Source organism: Amblyraja radiata, chromosome 27, assembly GCF_010909765.2.
Source record: "Amblyraja radiata isolate CabotCenter1 chromosome 27, sAmbRad1.1.pri, whole genome shotgun sequence".
Classification (NCBI taxonomy): Eukaryota; Metazoa; Chordata; class Chondrichthyes; order Rajiformes; family Rajidae; genus Amblyraja; species Amblyraja radiata.
In genome coordinates this window covers 5672991-5690874 of record NC_045982.1, presented here as the reverse complement: position 1 = coordinate 5690874, position 17884 = coordinate 5672991, and the positions used below count along the sequence as shown (strand labels likewise).

The 17884-nt window shown below is 42.3% G+C and overlaps 1 protein-coding gene across 8 annotated transcripts in view; it reads left to right on the top strand.

Annotated features, from left to right (window-relative positions):
* Positions 1–294: 294 nt before the first annotated feature.
* pum1 (pumilio RNA binding family member 1) overlaps positions 295–17884 on the top strand; it is an 86861-nt gene continuing 69271 nt past the window's right edge. For 5 of the 8 annotated variants that reach the window (XM_033044984.1, XM_033044981.1, XM_033044982.1 and 2 more), the window contains exons 1-2: positions 295–380; positions 2635–3145. In XM_033044984.1, coding sequence (XP_032900875.1) covers positions 2669–3145 — 477 coding nt within the window. In that variant the 5' untranslated portion in view covers positions 295–380; positions 2635–2668. The remainder of the gene's footprint in view (positions 381–2634; positions 3146–17884) is intronic. The other 3 variants (XM_033044986.1, XM_033044988.1, XM_033044987.1) reach the window with 2 other exon arrangements.

Sequence of the window (17884 nt, the reverse complement as noted above, 5' to 3'; positions counted from 1 at the left end):
ATGGCCTACTCCTGCACCTATTTTCTATGTTTCTATGTTAAGGATTATATTGACATGTCTTAAAGAGAGGCATTTGGATGGAAATTTCCCACTGCACACTCTTTAAGATAAAAATACATTTAGCCTCTTTGCAGGAATGAGCCATATTAAAAGTATGGATGTGAAGGTATTGGAAGGAGAAGGTTTAGGAGGTATGCTGTCACCTGTTTCTAAGATACTGCAAGTTGGAGCTTCAAGTAAAATAAAACAAAGGCTGAGTGGGGGAGGGAGGCCGTCCTCTCCCAGCACGCTTTGCGCTCGAGTGTCCCAGTGTAGCGCCATGTTGTAAAGAAGGAAGATCGAGAGGGGCCGCAATCCGCTGCAATCTCTCCGCTCTGCCTGTGAGTATCCCACCCTGACCCCACCAGTCGACAGCTTAGACACCCAGCCACCCGAGGAGCCCGATATTGTGGGGCGGCGTGGCCGCGGAGGGGGAGAATTTGCGCGATTACTTTTCCTCCAGCGCCCCTTTCTGCCCAGTATTTTGGGCTCGGGGGCCATTGTTGTAGTGTGTGTGTGTTTGTCTGTCTGTCTGTGTCTCTGTCTGTATGTGTGTCTCTGTATGTGTTTATGAGGGGCAGGGGCAGCAGCAGTATAAATACCAAAGGGCATATTTATGTGGGGGCAAAAGGGGGGGGGGGGGGTAAATTTTAAGGCCCCGTCCAAACCCCCTGCACAAAGCCAGATGGTTAAAGTTTGTGAAAATTTGCTCCTTTCAATTATTTCAGGAAACGAAGGTTTTTTTACAATGGGGAAGGAAAGCTGGTTTCATTGTATGAAATATTGGACTTGTTTTCATAATTGTAGTATTTGCAATATTTGTTTACTTTTTAAAAAGGCTGTAATACAGATTTGAATAAAATGGTTGTGAAATGTGTACTGTGTGTTTCAATGTGGAGGTATTGCAGTCGTGCAAAAACAACAAAAAAACCTTTACAGAAATTTTTTTTTGCCATTTAGTACATTCTTCGTACAAATAATCTTTCCTTTGTGGGATGTGGCATTTAGTTACTGGATAATTTGTGGAAAGTCTGGTTCAGCAAGGGAAGAAAATTAAAGAACTGTTTCCGATTCGATATATATTTTAAAGTTGGTAGAAATATTATTAAATCATGAAAGCTTGTTTGTGTTCAGATTCAGCTGGGTTCAGTATTTCATCTTGAAAATATCTGACATTGCCTAAAATTGAAATATTGGGATTTCCCAACATTCTTGCAGTGGGCCTGCAATTAGGAAAGTTGTATGTTTTCTACATATGTCCCAACTGTAGCTTTCCATGAACTAAATTTTGTTTAAAGGCAAATTTAATCTTTCCTATCGTGAATGGTTATATAATTTACATTTTTATTTGATCAGTTTGAAAATGTTTGTTTCAAACCATATGTTGAATTGTGGCTTTTGATTCAGCTGAAGGTAATGGATGTTGTTCACAAACACAAAGTTAAAATGTTTTAAATCTATTGAGTAATATCACTTCATTGTAAGTGTACAAAACAAATATTTACTGCAACTGTGGTTTGTTGAAAGATCTAAGAAGTGCATGTATTTGGTAATTTGGTGATATTTCCATAACCTATTTTTATTTTTTATTTTTAATGTTTTATTCGTGTTCCTCTTTTAATGTTGCATGTGAAAACAACACAGTTGATGAGCATATGAATTAACAGGAATTAGGAGTTGAGGGAGCTTGTACTTGAACTGCTGTCCAACATCTAGCCAATTTTAGAATGTATATTAATATATACTGATATAGGGATATTAAGGTGAAGTTACGAGATCATTTGCCATGCAGTCATTATTTAATATATACATTTTCAATTCTGTAAAAAATAAATACAATTGAGAAGGTTTCGAATTTTTAATGGGGACAAAATATCCCCGCCCAGTGCTTTTAATACACAGTGCATGTTTTCAAAGCTAGGCCTATTTCTTTGTTGATTCCATATTCTGCAGTACCAAAGCACACGAGGGGAGGAGGAGGGAGAGAGAGAGGGGGGGGGGGGGGTGTTGTGTGCTCATTGCTTGTCAAATATCATTGCTGTATCTTGAAATTATGTGTTAGTATCTGGAATTAGCGTTTATACATATTTTTAAAAATCGGAGTATAAATATAACGGATGAAATTATATTTAAGTTGTAGCATTTTTCCTGCCATATTCTCAAGATTTTATCCGTCGCTGATTTTTTCTCTCCATTATTTTGCGTTGTGGAAACACATGGTGTTTTGGGGGGATTCACGTGCTGTTCAAAGCCATGCTGAAGTAGATTCTCCCCGTTTCAGTGCAGCCTTACATTTGTTGATTTACACAAGTTGATTTTTAATATCTCGAAGCTAGTGGGCGTGAACGTGCAACATTCACGTATTATTTTCCAGAAAGGGGAGGGGGAGGCGACGATCCTTTGTATTAAAAAAAAATCAGCATCACCATGTATGTAGCATAAAGCCCATTTTCAGTGAAAGCATTTTTGTGCATCTAAAACTTGAGAGCAAAAGTCAATGCTTTAAATTGAAATTGACTTGAACGCAGAAATGTTGCAGCTTTGCAAATGGTGCACTTTGTGTAAAGTTGTGGTTTACTTTTGTGTTTTTTGCAGGACTAGGTGGGATGGTTCCCTGTGTTTTTAAGGTATGAATGAAGTGCTCTGGCAGGACTCCCTCCCCCAGCAGCCGTATCAGCCGCCGCCACCTCAGGACACTCTCGGCAACAGCGTCGTTCACAATCACAACATGCCCGTGGTGCTAACTGGACCCTCCTCCGCCGGCCCCCAGCAACAGCAGCAGCAGCAGCACGCCGCCTCCCAGGCGCTGGCCGCAGCAGCAGCAGCCGCAGCCGCCTCGGTCTCCACGCAAGGCCCGGGCTCGATGGGGCCTCCCCTGCCGGTGGTGGTGCCAGCCCTGGCGCTGGCCGCGGGCCGCTCGCAGGACGATGCCATGGTGGATTACTTCTTCCAGCGGCAGCCCGGAGAGCACCTGGGAGGAGGCGCAGGCAGTGGAGTAGCAGGGGGTGGTGGCAGTAGCGGAGGAGGTGGAGGAGGAGTCGGCGGCGGTTACAATGGGAAGCATCGCTGGCCTACAGGAGACAGCATCCATGTTGAACATCACCAGGTCAGTGGCTTTACTTGGTGGACGTTTTCCCAATTGACCCACCTTAATAATCTCTTTAGAACTTAAACCTAGACTTGTTTACTGTACTCAATCGCATATACAAAGCAGAGGTTGATAGTTGCATGACATTAAAGATTTTGATCTCTTGTATCAAAGTTCAAACTGCACTCCAGATTTGCAATATTTTCAATACAAAAGTAGACAACATTCAAAAGAACTGCAAATGCTGGAATCTTTGTAAATCATCGGGTCGGGCAGCATCTCTGGAGGACATGAATAGCTGATGTTTTGGGTCTGAAGAAAGGTCCTGACCCGAAACGTTATCTATCCATGTCCTTCAAAAATGCTGCCTGACTGGCTTAGTTACTCCATCGCTTTGTTTCAAACCACATTCAAGTTCTCCTTGCCTCTCCTTATGATCACACTTTATATCTTTATTTTGGATACCGTTGCATAAAATACATCTATACTATTTGTTTTGGCTGCTCCTTATGGTAGTGTTTCAAATCCCTTCAGTTGAAGTAATTGTCAATAATTCTACTGGATCTAATGATTATCTTGTATGCTTCTTTTGAGGGACTCCACAAATGAAACGCATTCCTCCATTGTAATTATAAAGATCTTGTTCAAGTCACTCCTCAATTTTAACTTGAGCCTGTTTTTGCCTTTTCTGCTTTATAGATTTCTGGTGCTTTTCTTGATCTTATAACCATTCATTTCCCCATTTTCCATTTTATATGGTGACCGGAACTTTGCCAGGTCCCAGGCCAGGACTTGCTCAACCGCACTTCCAACAACAGAAACCAAAACTTACACTGTATTTCCAAATGTATAAAAGCATTTCAAGTTGGTTTGATGGAGTGCTAAAGAAATACAGCTGCCTTCTGAACACCATTTTTCCAGGAATTGTGTTAATCAAAGATTCATTTTGATGTTAAGCATCAGCTGAGCATTCGGAAAGTTCGGAATGCAGGCCAAAATATATTCTCAACTATTTTTTTAATATCAAAAGAGAACTTAAATGTGGTCTGAAACAAAGCGCTGGAGTAACTATGCCAGTAATTTCTTCATTTGTCACCTTTTAATTTGACTGTGTGCAAATTGCTGCTGTCTAATTAAGAATCTTGATAAGTAATTCATTGTATTTCAAGTGAACCACACTTGATATATTTACAGAGCACAGGAACAATTGATGTGTGGCACTGGATGTTGGTTATTCTTTAACAAGTCAATTCAGAATTCTCTCTGTGCACAGTATGCAGCAGGATTCACTGTATATTGGACAGAAGTAAAATTATTGCATTCCTCCCATCTCTCTATTTGAAATCTTGCTCCTTGAACATAAAGTCTACATAAAGGCTGAAGAGGCTCAAAACATAAGGCAAACAATACCTCTCCATCGATATTACTGATTGGTAATACATACAGTGCCCTCCATAATGTCTGGGACAAAGATCCATCATTTATTTATTTGCCTCTGTACTCCACAATTTAAGATGTGTAATAGAAAAAAAATCACATGTGGTTAAAGTTCACATTGTCAGATTTTAATAAAGGCCATTTTTATACATTTTGGTTTCACCATGTAGAAATTACAGCAGTGTTTATACATAGGTCCCCCCATTTCAGGGCATCATAATGTTGGGACAGAGCAATGTCATGTAAATGAAAGTAGTTATGTTTAGTATTTTGTTGTGTATCCTTTGCATGCAAGAACTGTTTGAAGTCTGCGATTCATGGACATCACCAGTTGCTGGGTGTCTTCTCTGGTGGTGCTCTCTGCCAGCCCTGTATTGCAGCCAACTTTACCGTATGCTTGTTTTGGGGGCTAGTTCCCCTCAGTTTTCTCTTCAGCATATAAAAGGTTCAGATTGGGCGATGGTCTTGACCACTCAAGAATGGACTATTTTTAGCTTTGAAAAACTCCTTTGTTGCTTTAGCAGTACGTTTGGGATCATTGTCTTGCTGTAGAATAAACTGCCGGCCAATCATTTTTGAGGCATTTGTTTGAACTTGAGCAGATGGGATGTGTCTATACACTTTAGAATTCGTTATGTTACTACCATCAGCAGTTGTATCATCAATGAAGATAAGTGAGCCAGTACTTTCAGCAGCCATTCATGCCCAGCCCATAACACCTCCACCACTGACTCACAGATGAGGTGATATGTTTTGGATCTTGGGCAGTTCCTTCTCTCCTCCATACTGTGTTCTTGCCATCACTCTGATATAAGTTAATCTCTGTCATTCTTGTCTGTCCTCAAATCCCTTTTCCTGAACTGTATTTGCTCTTTTAAGTAATTCTTGGCAGACTGTAACCTGGCCATCTTATTTTTGCAGCTAACCAGTGGTTTGTATCTTGCAGTGTAGCCTCTGTATTTCTGTTCCTGAAGTCTTCTGCAGACAATGGTCATTGACAAATCCACACCTGACTCCCGAAGAGTGTTTCTGATCTGTCGGATAGCTGTTTGGGGATTTTTCTTTATTATAGGGAGAATTCTTCTGTCATCAACTGTGGAGGTCTTCCTTGGCCTGCCAGTCCCTTTGCAATTAGTAAGCTCACCAGTGCTCTTTCTTCTTAATGATGTTACAAACAGTTGATTTTGGTACGCCCAAGGTTTGACTGATGTTTCTAACAGTTTTATTCTTGTTTCTCGGTCTCATAATGGCTTCTTTGACTTTCATTGGCACAACTTTGCTCCTCATGTTGGTAAACAGCAATAAAAGTTTCCAAAGGTGATGGAAAGACTGGAGGAAAGCAAGGACTACCTGCAATTGGACTTGCATTAAGGAGGCAATTAAACACACCTGAACAATTACAAACGCCCGTGAAGCCATGTGTCACAAACATTATGATGCCCTGAATTGTGGGGACTATGTATAAACACAGCTGTAATTTCTACATGGTGAAACTAAAATTATATAAATGGCCTTTATTAAAATCTGACAATGTGTACTTTAACCACATGTGATTAAAAATTTTTTTTAATTACAAATCTCAAATTGTGGTGTACAGAGGCAAATAAATAAATGACGGGTCTTTGTCCCAAACATTATGGAGGGGACTATATTTGTCGTTGCCCTCTGGCCAAGAGCAAATTAAAGACTGCGCACATGAGCTCATTGGGGTTAATTTGGGTTGTCCCTCAAGTGCCACTCTGCTTGAAATCAGCTAATTAAATGTACATAATTTGATCACTAGTAGTTGGTGACATTTTGGTTTGGTTGCCTTTAACTAAACTATCTGCAGGGGGCACTAGTTTTTTCCACAAAAATATTATTTCACATTGGAATAGGTATGTGGCTAATAGTGCTGTGGATAATACTGTTGGGAATGTACAAGATTAATGTCTCATAACAGTATCTGAAAGATAAATTTTTTAAATTTATTTTTGTTCCTCCCAATTAGCGAATGTACCGTTTTGTTCAGTGTCTTTACTGCATGTGTTTCTGTTCATCACAGCCAGTGTCCAGAAACAATGAGTCAAGAACAGATCACTTAATAAGAACATGTCTATTTTAATACCTATTTCAGAAAGGGCTATAAATTGGGCAGGAAACTATCAAATGGAGCAGTAAATATGCATTCTTATGGCTGCCCTGTAAACTGCATTAGGACCATTCTCAAGATTTATTTGAGCTGTGGGAGCACGAAAATAGTTTTAACCATGAAGGTAACCTTTTGTTAGCAGCAATGATTGAACTGGAAGCTTAGAGAGGTACAGCATGGAAACAGGCCTTTGGCCAACTGAGTCCATGCTGACCATCACATCCATTCACACTAGTTCAATTTTATCCACTTTCATATTCACCCTCTACACCAGGGGTTGGCAACCTTGTTCTGCATAGGGGCCAGAATGTGAGCGGATGACAGGCCACATCTATCACCATAGTGTGACACTTAGTGTTTTTCGCATTAGTTTTCACTTGTTTTTCGCATTAGTTTCCAGCAGTTCCCAGGTCCCTCGCGTGGCCCGGGACTGTTTGTAGCGCCCAAGTCGCTTGCGTGTCCCGGGTTGGCTGTAGCGCCCAAGTCGCTTGCGTGTCCCGGGACTGGCTGTAGCACCCAAGTCGCCTGCGTGCCCCAGGACGAGCTGCAGTTCCCAGATCAGCTCTCACTTAGCTTTTTTTCCTCTGTTTCCAACCGAGCAACCTAGGCAGCTTTTTAGATTGCCAAATGACAGTTTAGGTAGTAATTTAGGACTGCTTGCATGACGTGTGCGATATTGTGATCCGACGAAGTGCGTAGTTATCAGTCGGAATCATGCTCAATGAAGCATTCACATATTATTTCTGCTTCAAATAAAGTCACAAACTAAACATATTCACCAATCAAGACATGATATATACCACAATGACATGTAGCAATGAATGCAATTTATTATTTCTACTTCCAAACAAAAATGTGGTTGGATTATTCAGTTTATGATCAACCTCGGTGAGACCAAGCGCAGGCTTGGCGATCGCTTTGCACAACACCTCCATTCATTCCGCAATAACCAACCTGATCTTCTGGTGGCTCAACACTTTAACTCCCCCTCCCATTCCGAATCCGACCTTTCTGTCCTGGGCCTTCTCCTTGGCCAGAGTGAGTGAGGCCCACCGCAAATTGGAGGAACACCACCTCATATTTCGCTTCGGTAGTTTACACCCCAGTGGTATGAACGTTGGCTTCTCCAATTGCAGGTAGCTTTCTCCCTCCTTCCCCTCCCATTCCCAGCTCTCCCACAGTCTACTGTCTCCGCCTCTTCCTTTCTTTTTTCCGCCACCACCCCTGGATATCAGTCTGAAGAAGGGTCTCGACCCGAAACGTCGCCTCTTCCTTCGCTGCGTAGATGTTGCCTCACCCGCTGATTTTATCCAGCTTTTTTGTCTACCACCCATTCACACAAGTTCTGTTATCCCACTTACCTCACCTGCTCCCTACACATAAGGGGCAATTTTACAGAAACAAGTTAACCTACAAGCCAATGCATCTTTGGGATGTGGGAGGAAACCAACACGCTTGGAGGGAGAATGTGCAAATTCAAGCGGACAGTGCCCGAGGACAGAATCGAACACAGATCTCTGGCGTGTGAGGCAGCAAGTCTACCAGCTGTGCCACTATATTTTGTTTTCCAACACACAAAAAATTATACGTTGATAACTTTTGGTTACTAAAAAAAAAAAAAACTATCCATTTTCACTCTTAAATTAAGTCACGCTGTGTCCCTCTTTACAGCTACTGAACGTTTTAATTCAGTTCAAGACTATGGGGCAGTACATTGGCCATAAAGTTGCTGCCTAAAAGTGCCAGAGACCCAGCATTGATCCTGAATATGGGTGCTGTCTGTATGGAGTTTGCTCCTTTTCCCTTTATTCGCATGGGTCCAGGTGCTCTTGTTTCCTTCCATATTCCAAAGGTGTGCAGGAACCTTTTTCAGACCCAACCCAAAACGTAATATTTCCCGTTTGTACACAGATTCTGTCTGACCTGTTGAGTTACTCCAGCTTTTTGTGTCTATCTTTAGTTTAAATCAGCATCTGCACACACACACTTGTTTCCTCGTTTATATCATTGTTTACAGAGTACTATGTTTACATATTCGGTTGTGTTGCTGCAAGTAAGGATTTCATTGTTCTAACTGAGACGCGAGAGAATAAAACACTCTTGAATTGCGTCGCTAATGTGTGGGATAGAGCTAGTGTACGGGTGATTGGTGGTCGGCATGGACTCGGTGGGCTGAAGAGCTTGTTTCCAATGCGGTTTCTTTAAATTAAACTAAAAACACTAAAACCAGAAGATGTCTAAAGAAGGGTCTCTACCCGAAACGTCACCCAACTTCTATCCAGAGATGCTGGCTGCTCCATGGAGTTCCCCCGCACAATTAAAGCATGGAATAGTCTTCACCCTACCATAGTAACCCAACCAGACGCAACTAAATTTAAGGTAGCTCTTTTTTCCATAAGAACCCTTTTTTGCTTAAGTCCAAGTCAAGAGAGTTTTATTGTCATGGGTCCCAGATAAGACAATGACATTCTTGCTTGCTGCAGCACAACAGAATATGTAAACATAATACAGACCAGGAGCTAAAAGTTCAGTGTGTCTATATACCATAGACCATATATATACACACAATAAATAAACAGATAACGTGCAATAGGCTATTATTGTTCAGAGTTTGGTGGTGGACCCTCCAACACCTCCAGTTTAAATTCCATTTGGAATATTTTTGGAGGACCAGGAAACCAAGAATCCAGCTCCAGGGAGTGATTCTGCATAGGTTTTCAGCGGTCGCGGCAAGGCAGCGACGGGACAGCAATGGCGGTCAGATCTCCCACAGTGCAAAAGGAGGGAGAAAGTGCCCGGCGCCGACCAGTCGCCGTGGTTGTGCACATGTGCAGGGCGGCTGATGGTGCAGGCAGCATTGAGGATGAGGAGCGGCCGGAGACCAGCGACCCGGACACGGATGGTGGGTGGAGACGGGGCGTGACACAGAGCTAGAGAGGGGTCCCACTTAGAGTTGAATGGCAGGCGTCCCGGGTGCTTGCCAAGTCGGGCAAAATGGCACAGCTTTTAGGTTGACCGGCGGGACTTTAGATGGCCAATGGCACCCAGGCAACCATTAATTTTGAGCCCTGAGCTCGCATCTCCGCGACTGGCTACAGTTGCCTGGTTGCGAAAACAAATTGAAAAAACGCCTGCAGGCCGGATGACTTTGGGTTACGGGCCGGATCCGCATCTTTGGGATCTGCGAGAAAACCAGAGCACCTGGAGGAAACCCATGTGGTCACAGGGAGAACATGCAAACTTCACACAGACAGAGGTCAGGATTGAATCCGGGTCTCTGGTGCTGTGAGGCAGCAGCTCTACCAGATGTGCCACAGTGCAGCCCATATTTGCTGCAGGAAGGAATACAAGGGCTAATTTGAGCTTTTAAGCAGGTTGTAGATATGCTCTTTACAGTATTACTGAAGGATTGTAATTAGAATTGGTATTTTCAAAGCATACTTGTGATCAGCTGTGATCCTGACGAGCACAGACCTGAAACTAAAATGGAATCCTTTGTTCTATGGTTTGGTGCTATGCCGAATGCTGCCTTTACCAGCCAGTTGTTTAGGAAGTTTTAATTTTCAATTCTATGTCCTTGGACAAAATAAATTGCAACATGAGGAGCTTCAGAGTGAAATCCATGAGTGAAGAATTCTAATGGTAGGCTTTGCCGTGAATTAACCACAGTGTGTAATCGGTCGGGAAGATCCTACATTTGCTTTGATTTGCAGTGGTAAAGCAAGAGATACAACAGCCATTCAAGAGGTGGGATTGGACTTCACTGTCTCTATCTGAGTACGCAGTCTAAATTTATGCATGCTCACTTGTCTGCTGGGTAAGGTATCATGAGGCTTCTGGTCCTCTGGGGACTGTAACGAGCAGGTGTTGATGCTTCCAGAGGGAGGCAGCGGCAGAGTGTCCAAATACAAATTAAATTTGCGGATATGTGTTACTTATGGTTGAATCTGTCCAGATCTTTTCTTGTATGAACTTGGTTTAATTGCATTCAACTTTTTGGAAAGTTAGTGACTATGGGTTTTGATTTAGAGGATTAATGTCACTAAACCGTGCATTTATACACAAAGTATTGCAACATATTTCCAGATAATTGGGCCACTGCAAGTCGACCTTATATAATGTAGATGAAACCTATTATCCATGGCAAGCATTCAAAAAGAATATTGCAAAATATTTTGGATGATCAGCATGTTGGAGATTGTATGTTGAAATAGTGTGCATGATGTACCTTCAATTGCTGATGGAACAATTCTTATTTGAAAGCAGTCATTTATAACTTCACTTTTAGGGCTGATGAATTTTTCTTGGCGTGTTCAAAATTTTTTAATTCTGAGTGGGTACAGAGCAGTGTTATTATCTGTAGCTGTTAAACCAGAATGGTTCTTGGGTCTTGCTTCATCTTAACTATTATTGTAAGGGTTTCAATCTTAAGGTAGCAGTGACCTGTGGCAACATCTCTTTGAAAAGGCTGGAACATCCATTCATCAGAGTAATTCCTGTGCCAGTAGTAATTCATGTAACTTGTATATTGTAATAATATTTAAGAATACTATTTAATCTTGGTGTATGATAAAGAAATGGAAAGGGCTTGGGAGCAGGCAGGAAAATGGGACTGGGTGAGTGCTTTACGCAGCATTCGAACTTGACTGTTCCATGGATGCCCTTCTGTCTATGGTAGTTTGTAAGCTAGCAAAGAAACTCCACTTCCTTTGTCTGGCCCCTCATGCTCTCCTCTATACTTCAAGCCTTGCCAATCTCTGTTGCCTTTGGCTCTTCTGTGCTTCTAACGTAAAATTCTCACCAGATCCTTCTGTCTTCCTCTTGTATCCATCTCTGTAAACTCTTCCAACTTTGTAGTCACAAAGCAGTCTGATGAAGGGTCTCGGCCAGAAACGTCACCCATTCCTTCTATCCAGAGATGCTACCTGTCCCGCTGAGTTACTCCAGCTTTTTGTATCGATCTTTATCATTGTAATTGAGTCTGAAGAAGGGTTCTCGCCCAAAACATCACTTTTTTTCCCAGAGATGTTGCCTGATCCGCTGAGTTACGCCAGCATTTTTTTGTCTTATCTTTGGTATAAACCTGCATCTGCAATTGCATCTCATGCATTGCAGTTGATGTACTTGTGATCTGAAGCTCAGACAAATGATCAAGAGACACCAGTTCACAGTTTCCCCTCTTATCTTTTCCCTCCACTAACACCACAAAATTAAGTTGAGGAATTTTACTCAAAGTTGGTAAATAAGTAAAGATTTACAAAAGCCATGAAAGGGAATCAGGGAAACTACTCGATTGTTGGGAAAAACATTACTTAACCTTTCTGGTACAATAATGTCTTTCAAGGTAAGAAATTTACCATCTTGTCTTTGTGGACTCTAGGGACTGCGGATACTGAGTTACAAAAAAAGGCACAAAGTGCATGAGTATCTCAGCAGATCAGGCAGCATCTTTGGAGAGCACGGGTAGGCAACGTTTCGAGTTGGGACCCTTCTTAACACAGATGGGCGACGTCCTAATCCAAAATGTCTCATATCCGTGTTCTCCTGAGTTTGTTCCAATACTTTTGTCTCTTTTATCTTGTCTTTGTGCCTCAGTTTAGGTGCAAATGGAGTTGGACAATATCAGTGACATCTGCATTGCACATATGAACAAAATACCTTCCCTTTGCTATTTCATATCACTCCTTCTGTCATTGGCAGGCATGTCTTTGAAATTTCCCAATGATATTCTGCGGTCCCATTAAGAACTTTCTTGAAATTTTCCTCATTCTTTTTGGTGGTTCTGTGCCAAATTTTGTTCAATTCGCCGAAAATGAAGCTGCTTAGTTAGTTTCTTATGGCTGTCATTCTTATTAAAGCCAGTTTCTTACAGTACTGAAGCATCTAAGACTGCTTCAATGCTTTACACTTGAATGGAATTCAAGACATTATGATTTAAAATTGTTTCCATGCTGAACTATACCAGTCAACTGCTCACAACTGAATTGCTGGTTGTCACAAGTTTTATTGCTTGGTATTCTGAACTTGAAATTCTTTTCCAAGAGTTTAGCCATGCAGTTAATGGAATTGAAACAGTTGATCAGGTGCTAAAATCTACTGGTTCATTCACTTAAGAAACAGCAGTGGGCTAAATAGTCTCACAAAACTGTTCTACTGTACTTTTCATTGATATCATGACTGATCCTTTAATTTGGTGTCTTTGCCCCGTTATACTTAATTCCCTTAGATTTTAAAGAAAACATTGATTTCCATCTTCAATCTATGTTGTGACCATTACCTGTGAGAGTAAAGAACTCCAAAGATACCATCTTCTGGGTAGGAAGATCTCATCCGACCTCTTATTTTGCGACTTATCTATGGTTCGTGACCTTCCAGTCACTGGTACCATTGTGTATCTATCTTGTCCAACTACACAAGCAACCGTACGAAAATCCACCTGTGTCTGGTTCGTCCTTTCAGTCTTTAAATGTCTTTAATTGCTGGCGAGTTGTAAAGCAATTGCTCTACAGGTGCACAACCTTTTATCCGAAAGCCTTGGGACCAGACACTTCTCGGATTTCGGAATTTTTCGGATTTCGGAATGGAAGATTTTTAGCGTAGATTAGGTAGGTAGCGCAGGCGGCTTGAAAAGTCTGGAGTGGCTGCCTCCTCCCCGGAGACCGGGGAATCATTGTAAATCATTGCTTAAATGTTAGTCAGTTAGTTTGGAGGGATTTTATGTGGTGGGGGGGTGAAGGGGGAAACTTTAATTCTTAGTCCCCTACCTGGTCGGAGAGGCGGGGAGCGGGCAATGCCTTACCGGGTCGCCGTGCAGTAAGCTCCGGAGCGCTGTGGCCGCCGACTCCCAACATCGCGGAGCTGGGGCTGCGGGCGTCCGGCCGTGGGCGGCGCCGGTTGGAGCTCCGACCCCGGCGAACTCTACCCCTGGCTGCGCGGCGCTCCAAATCCAGCGCGGCCCGCGGCCGGACGCCCGCAGCCCCAGCTCTGCGACGTTGGGAGTCGGCGGCCACAGCGCTGGAATACCAGCGGGGAGCGGGCAATGCCTTACCGGGTCGCCGTGCGGTAAGCTCCGGAGCGCTGTGGCCGCCGACTCCCAACATCGCGGTGCTGGGGCTGCGGGCGGCGCTGGATTTGGAGCGCCGCGCAGCCAGGGGTAGAGTTCGCCGGGGTCAGAGCTCCAACCGGCGCCGCCCGCGGCCGGACGCCCGCAGCCCCAGCTCCGCAATGTTGGGAGTCGGCGGCCACAGCGCTCCGGAGCTTACTGCACGGCGACCCGGTAAGGCATTGCCCGCTCCCCGCCTCTCCGACCAGGTAGGGGACTAAGAATTAAAGTTTCCCCCTTCACCCCCCCCCCCCCCCCCCCCCAATTCACATAAAAGCCCTCCAAACTAACTGACTAACATTTAAGCAATGATTTACAGATGTTTAAGTGTCTCCCCGGTCTCCGGGGAGGAGGCAGCCGCTACAGTAGTTCAGACCTGGGTTGACCATGGGTCGTTTCGGGTCAAGTTTGGCGCCAAACGCGAACTTTGATGTGCAGACGACATCCTGGAAAAAATGTCCGGTTTTTGGAGCTTTTCGGTTTCAGGAATTTCGGTTAAAATGTTGTGCACCTGTATTACCTTTGTTAACATTGCGGGAAGAACATCATCATGACTAGGTTAGCGGTGATTTGGGAGTGCTTGTTGCCATCGCTTTGAGAAGAGACATGGACTAAATCAGTTTTATGAGAATAGATTTTATTTCAATAAAAGCCCTTGTTGGGGAGATGTTTGAAATCCAATGACCAACATTAGGGAACAAAAATCAACACTTTTGTTGCCTGCTGTGTAAGCATTGGACCTTGGGAGCTTGAGTTTTATTGTGAATCATTTGGTCTCACATAGCTTAAAAACATAGTTGACCTGTTGTATCGGCCCCTTGCTGGAGGAATCCCACTACTTTGCCTATTCTTCACAGGCTTATTTTTTTCCTCTGCTTTTAATATTTGTATGATCCTCCTGGGAAGATACAACTTTTTCCCCATGCGGCCTCATTTTATTTTTAGATGATTGAAAGTAAATCTTTCTGACATGGCAATGTTTGAGTTCAGTTTGTTGTCGTGTGTACCAAGATACAGCGAAGAGCTTTGTGATGTCCCATAAGCACGTTTGGCGGTCTACAGGTGGAATAATAACATTAGTAAAGTTGACACAGTAGTTGTGGGAGGGTGATATTTAATTTGGATTATTTATCAATTTGGTGACCAATTCATCTGCAAACTTTGCAAAACTTGTAAAAGAGAGGAACTGGAATGAAAGAACCATTACCAAATTTGGCTTTGAGCTGTAAATTGGCTTATTTGGATCGGCTCCATGCAAAGTAGTCTCAATGCATTTCACCTAAATAGGAGTACCTCTTGTGTGACAGTGATTCTGAATCGTTCCTGTTTTTTGGCACTAGGCAGTCGTTTTCTTTCTCATAATGCTTATTACATTTAAAACAGAAAAAGTTGGAAACATTTCAGGAAGCCAGGCAGCATCTGTGGAAAGAGTTAATGTTTTGGGCCTGAGACCCCTGAACAGTTCTCCGATGGGACATGTTGTCTTTGTCTTTCTCCACGTGCTGCCTGGTCAGCTGAGGGATTCTTGTGTTTCCTACCTTTGTTCAGATGACCACCAGATGTTTACATAAGCCATTTGCTCAGCTCATGATCGGTAAAGTTTTGCTTCTAATCTTCTTGGAATCCTAAATTTAGGTTGCCTTGTCTCCATGGAAAATCTTTCTAAATTTGTCCTGGCCTTTACGTTGACTGCTGAATTAATGCTCATTTTCCAGTTGGTTATCTGTTGGGTTTGTGCATGGAAGTCTTTTTAGATCTCAGATTAAGCTACTTGTTGCCAATGTCCCTGGGCCAAATAAATGCTGGGATTCTTGACGTTAATCGTTAACTTGTGATAATACAACAGAAAATTAGATTTGCCCATGAAAGCTTATCTTGTCACTGATTCCCACTTCAGGTCATCCTTTGACTTTCTTTAGTCACTAAACAAAAGCTTGTTCTGAGAACCCTGATTTTTTTTAAATTTTGTATCTAGATGGGTCAGCTGATTTGAAAGAATAGCCTTGTTTCATGATGTTGTGTCTTCTCAATGTTTTAAAGCTAACGAAATGCATTTGAAATGCTGCAGAAGTGGTAAACTACCAATTTGCACAACCAAGCTCTCTCAAGCAGGAGTGTGATGATGGTGGTCAGATAATTTGGTACTTGTGGACCAACGTTCTAGTTGCACACCAATTTAGATAAGTTATTGTGCAAGGCTATTTTTATGCATTTAAGTCGTTATTGCTGACTTAAAGTCTGTATCTGCATACATATTATTGGCTGTGTATTATTGGGAGGGGTTTGAACACTAGGGGTCAGGGACATGGATCGAGCTACAGTGTTGGCAGAGATTGGTTTTGATTGCTTGTACATTCAGCTCATTTTGGAGAGCTGAAATGTAAAAGTTATTTTTAATTGCTGTATTTCATTGCATCCTTGGTGTCATTGCCACCCCACAAGTGGTATTTTTTGTATTATTAGCAGGATGTCCGTGCCTTTGCAAATAAGGAGGATGTCGGTCACTTGTAATGTCAATACTGTCAGTGGCCTTGCAGAAAAAGGAGTTCTCTTCCAATTGAGACATGCAATCCCTCTCCTCAACATGTTTCTATTCTGGAGAACTGGAGCCATGATCTTTGGTCTTTCAGACTTGTGACATACAAGAATATCATTGTGTGCTTGGCTCACTTGCAAATCGTCTGATTTAAAATGGCATACAAAAGCATCAGGTTCAGTCCATGACACGTTGAAGTACCAAATCTAAGCCAACACTTTATAAATCTTTGGTCAGCAGAATCTAGGTCGTGGAATAGGAAAACAGCTTGTTTCTGGACTTAATTGCTAAATGCTGATTGGAATTGACTTTTATGAACAGTTCGATGGGTTCAAGTATGAAGTCATACTACAGTTTCATTAAAAGTCTTATGGGCAGTACAGTGGCCTATGAGCAATACAGAGGCACAGCTAGTGGAGCTGCTTCCTCACAGCGCTGGAGACCTGGGTTTGAACCTGACCTTGGGTGCTGTCTGCGTGGAGTTTGCACGTTCTCCTGACCGGGTGAGTTTCTAACAGGTGCTCTGGTTTCCTCCCACATCCAAAAGACATGCAGGTTTGTAGGTTAATTGGCTCTAGTATGTAGGGGTTGGATGGGAAAGTGTGATAACGTAGAACTAGTGAGAATGGGATGAACTAAACTAAAAACAACCACTTCTAATTTATTGAAAGATACAGCGCAATGTTTAATACAACATTGTAAATCGGTGCCTTCAGATAGGGAGGAGAAATTAGACATAAAATGGGTCAAAATAGGGACCTTTAGTTAAGAAAGACTTGAAGGCACAGGATAGTTGAGAAAAAGTCTCTTTTGCAAAAATATGTTTTTTGTAATTGCAGTTTCTAGAGAGAGTTGTTTTTTTAGCCTGTATATTCCACAGGCTTAGGAATTTGTGGAAGAAAGGACCTTTTTAAGCAGATAAGATGTCTGGGCAATCACCCAGTGTGGACAGGTAAGTTTAATTGTTTCTTTCAATGGAGAGGACTGACTGTGTGGAAGAAAGGCAAGTTCACAAATTTAAATTTTAATAATTCAGTGGAATGTATTTGTTTCTGTTTTTACTTGTTGTAGGTTTTATTTTAGAAAGTCTAAAGTAAACTATAAATTTTAAGGTTTTAATTTTCTATATCTGCAAATCTCAGAAACACTTGCAGGCTTTGTCAATTGTTGGTTCAAATGCAGGTGGATCTGGCACATGGGATATAATAGGAGGAATACTATCGGATCTTCCATGTACACACTAGGATATAATTTTGAGGTGAAAACAGGATTTAACTCGAAACGTTATATATTCCTTTTCTCCGGAGATGCTGTCTAACCCACTGAGTTACTCCAGCATTTTGTCTATCTTCGGTGTAAACTAGCATCTGCAGTTCGGTCCTACACATTTAATTGCTTTTGACTGACTAGCTGAGGTAGTGTGTTTAAACTTTGAGTTTCACATTCATTAGAGTAGCATCAATGTGTAGTGAGGGCATGGTAGAGCGCCAGAATCCAAGCCAGATAAAACCGAACAAATGTTGACAGAAGAAGCTCTTCATGTTTTGAAGG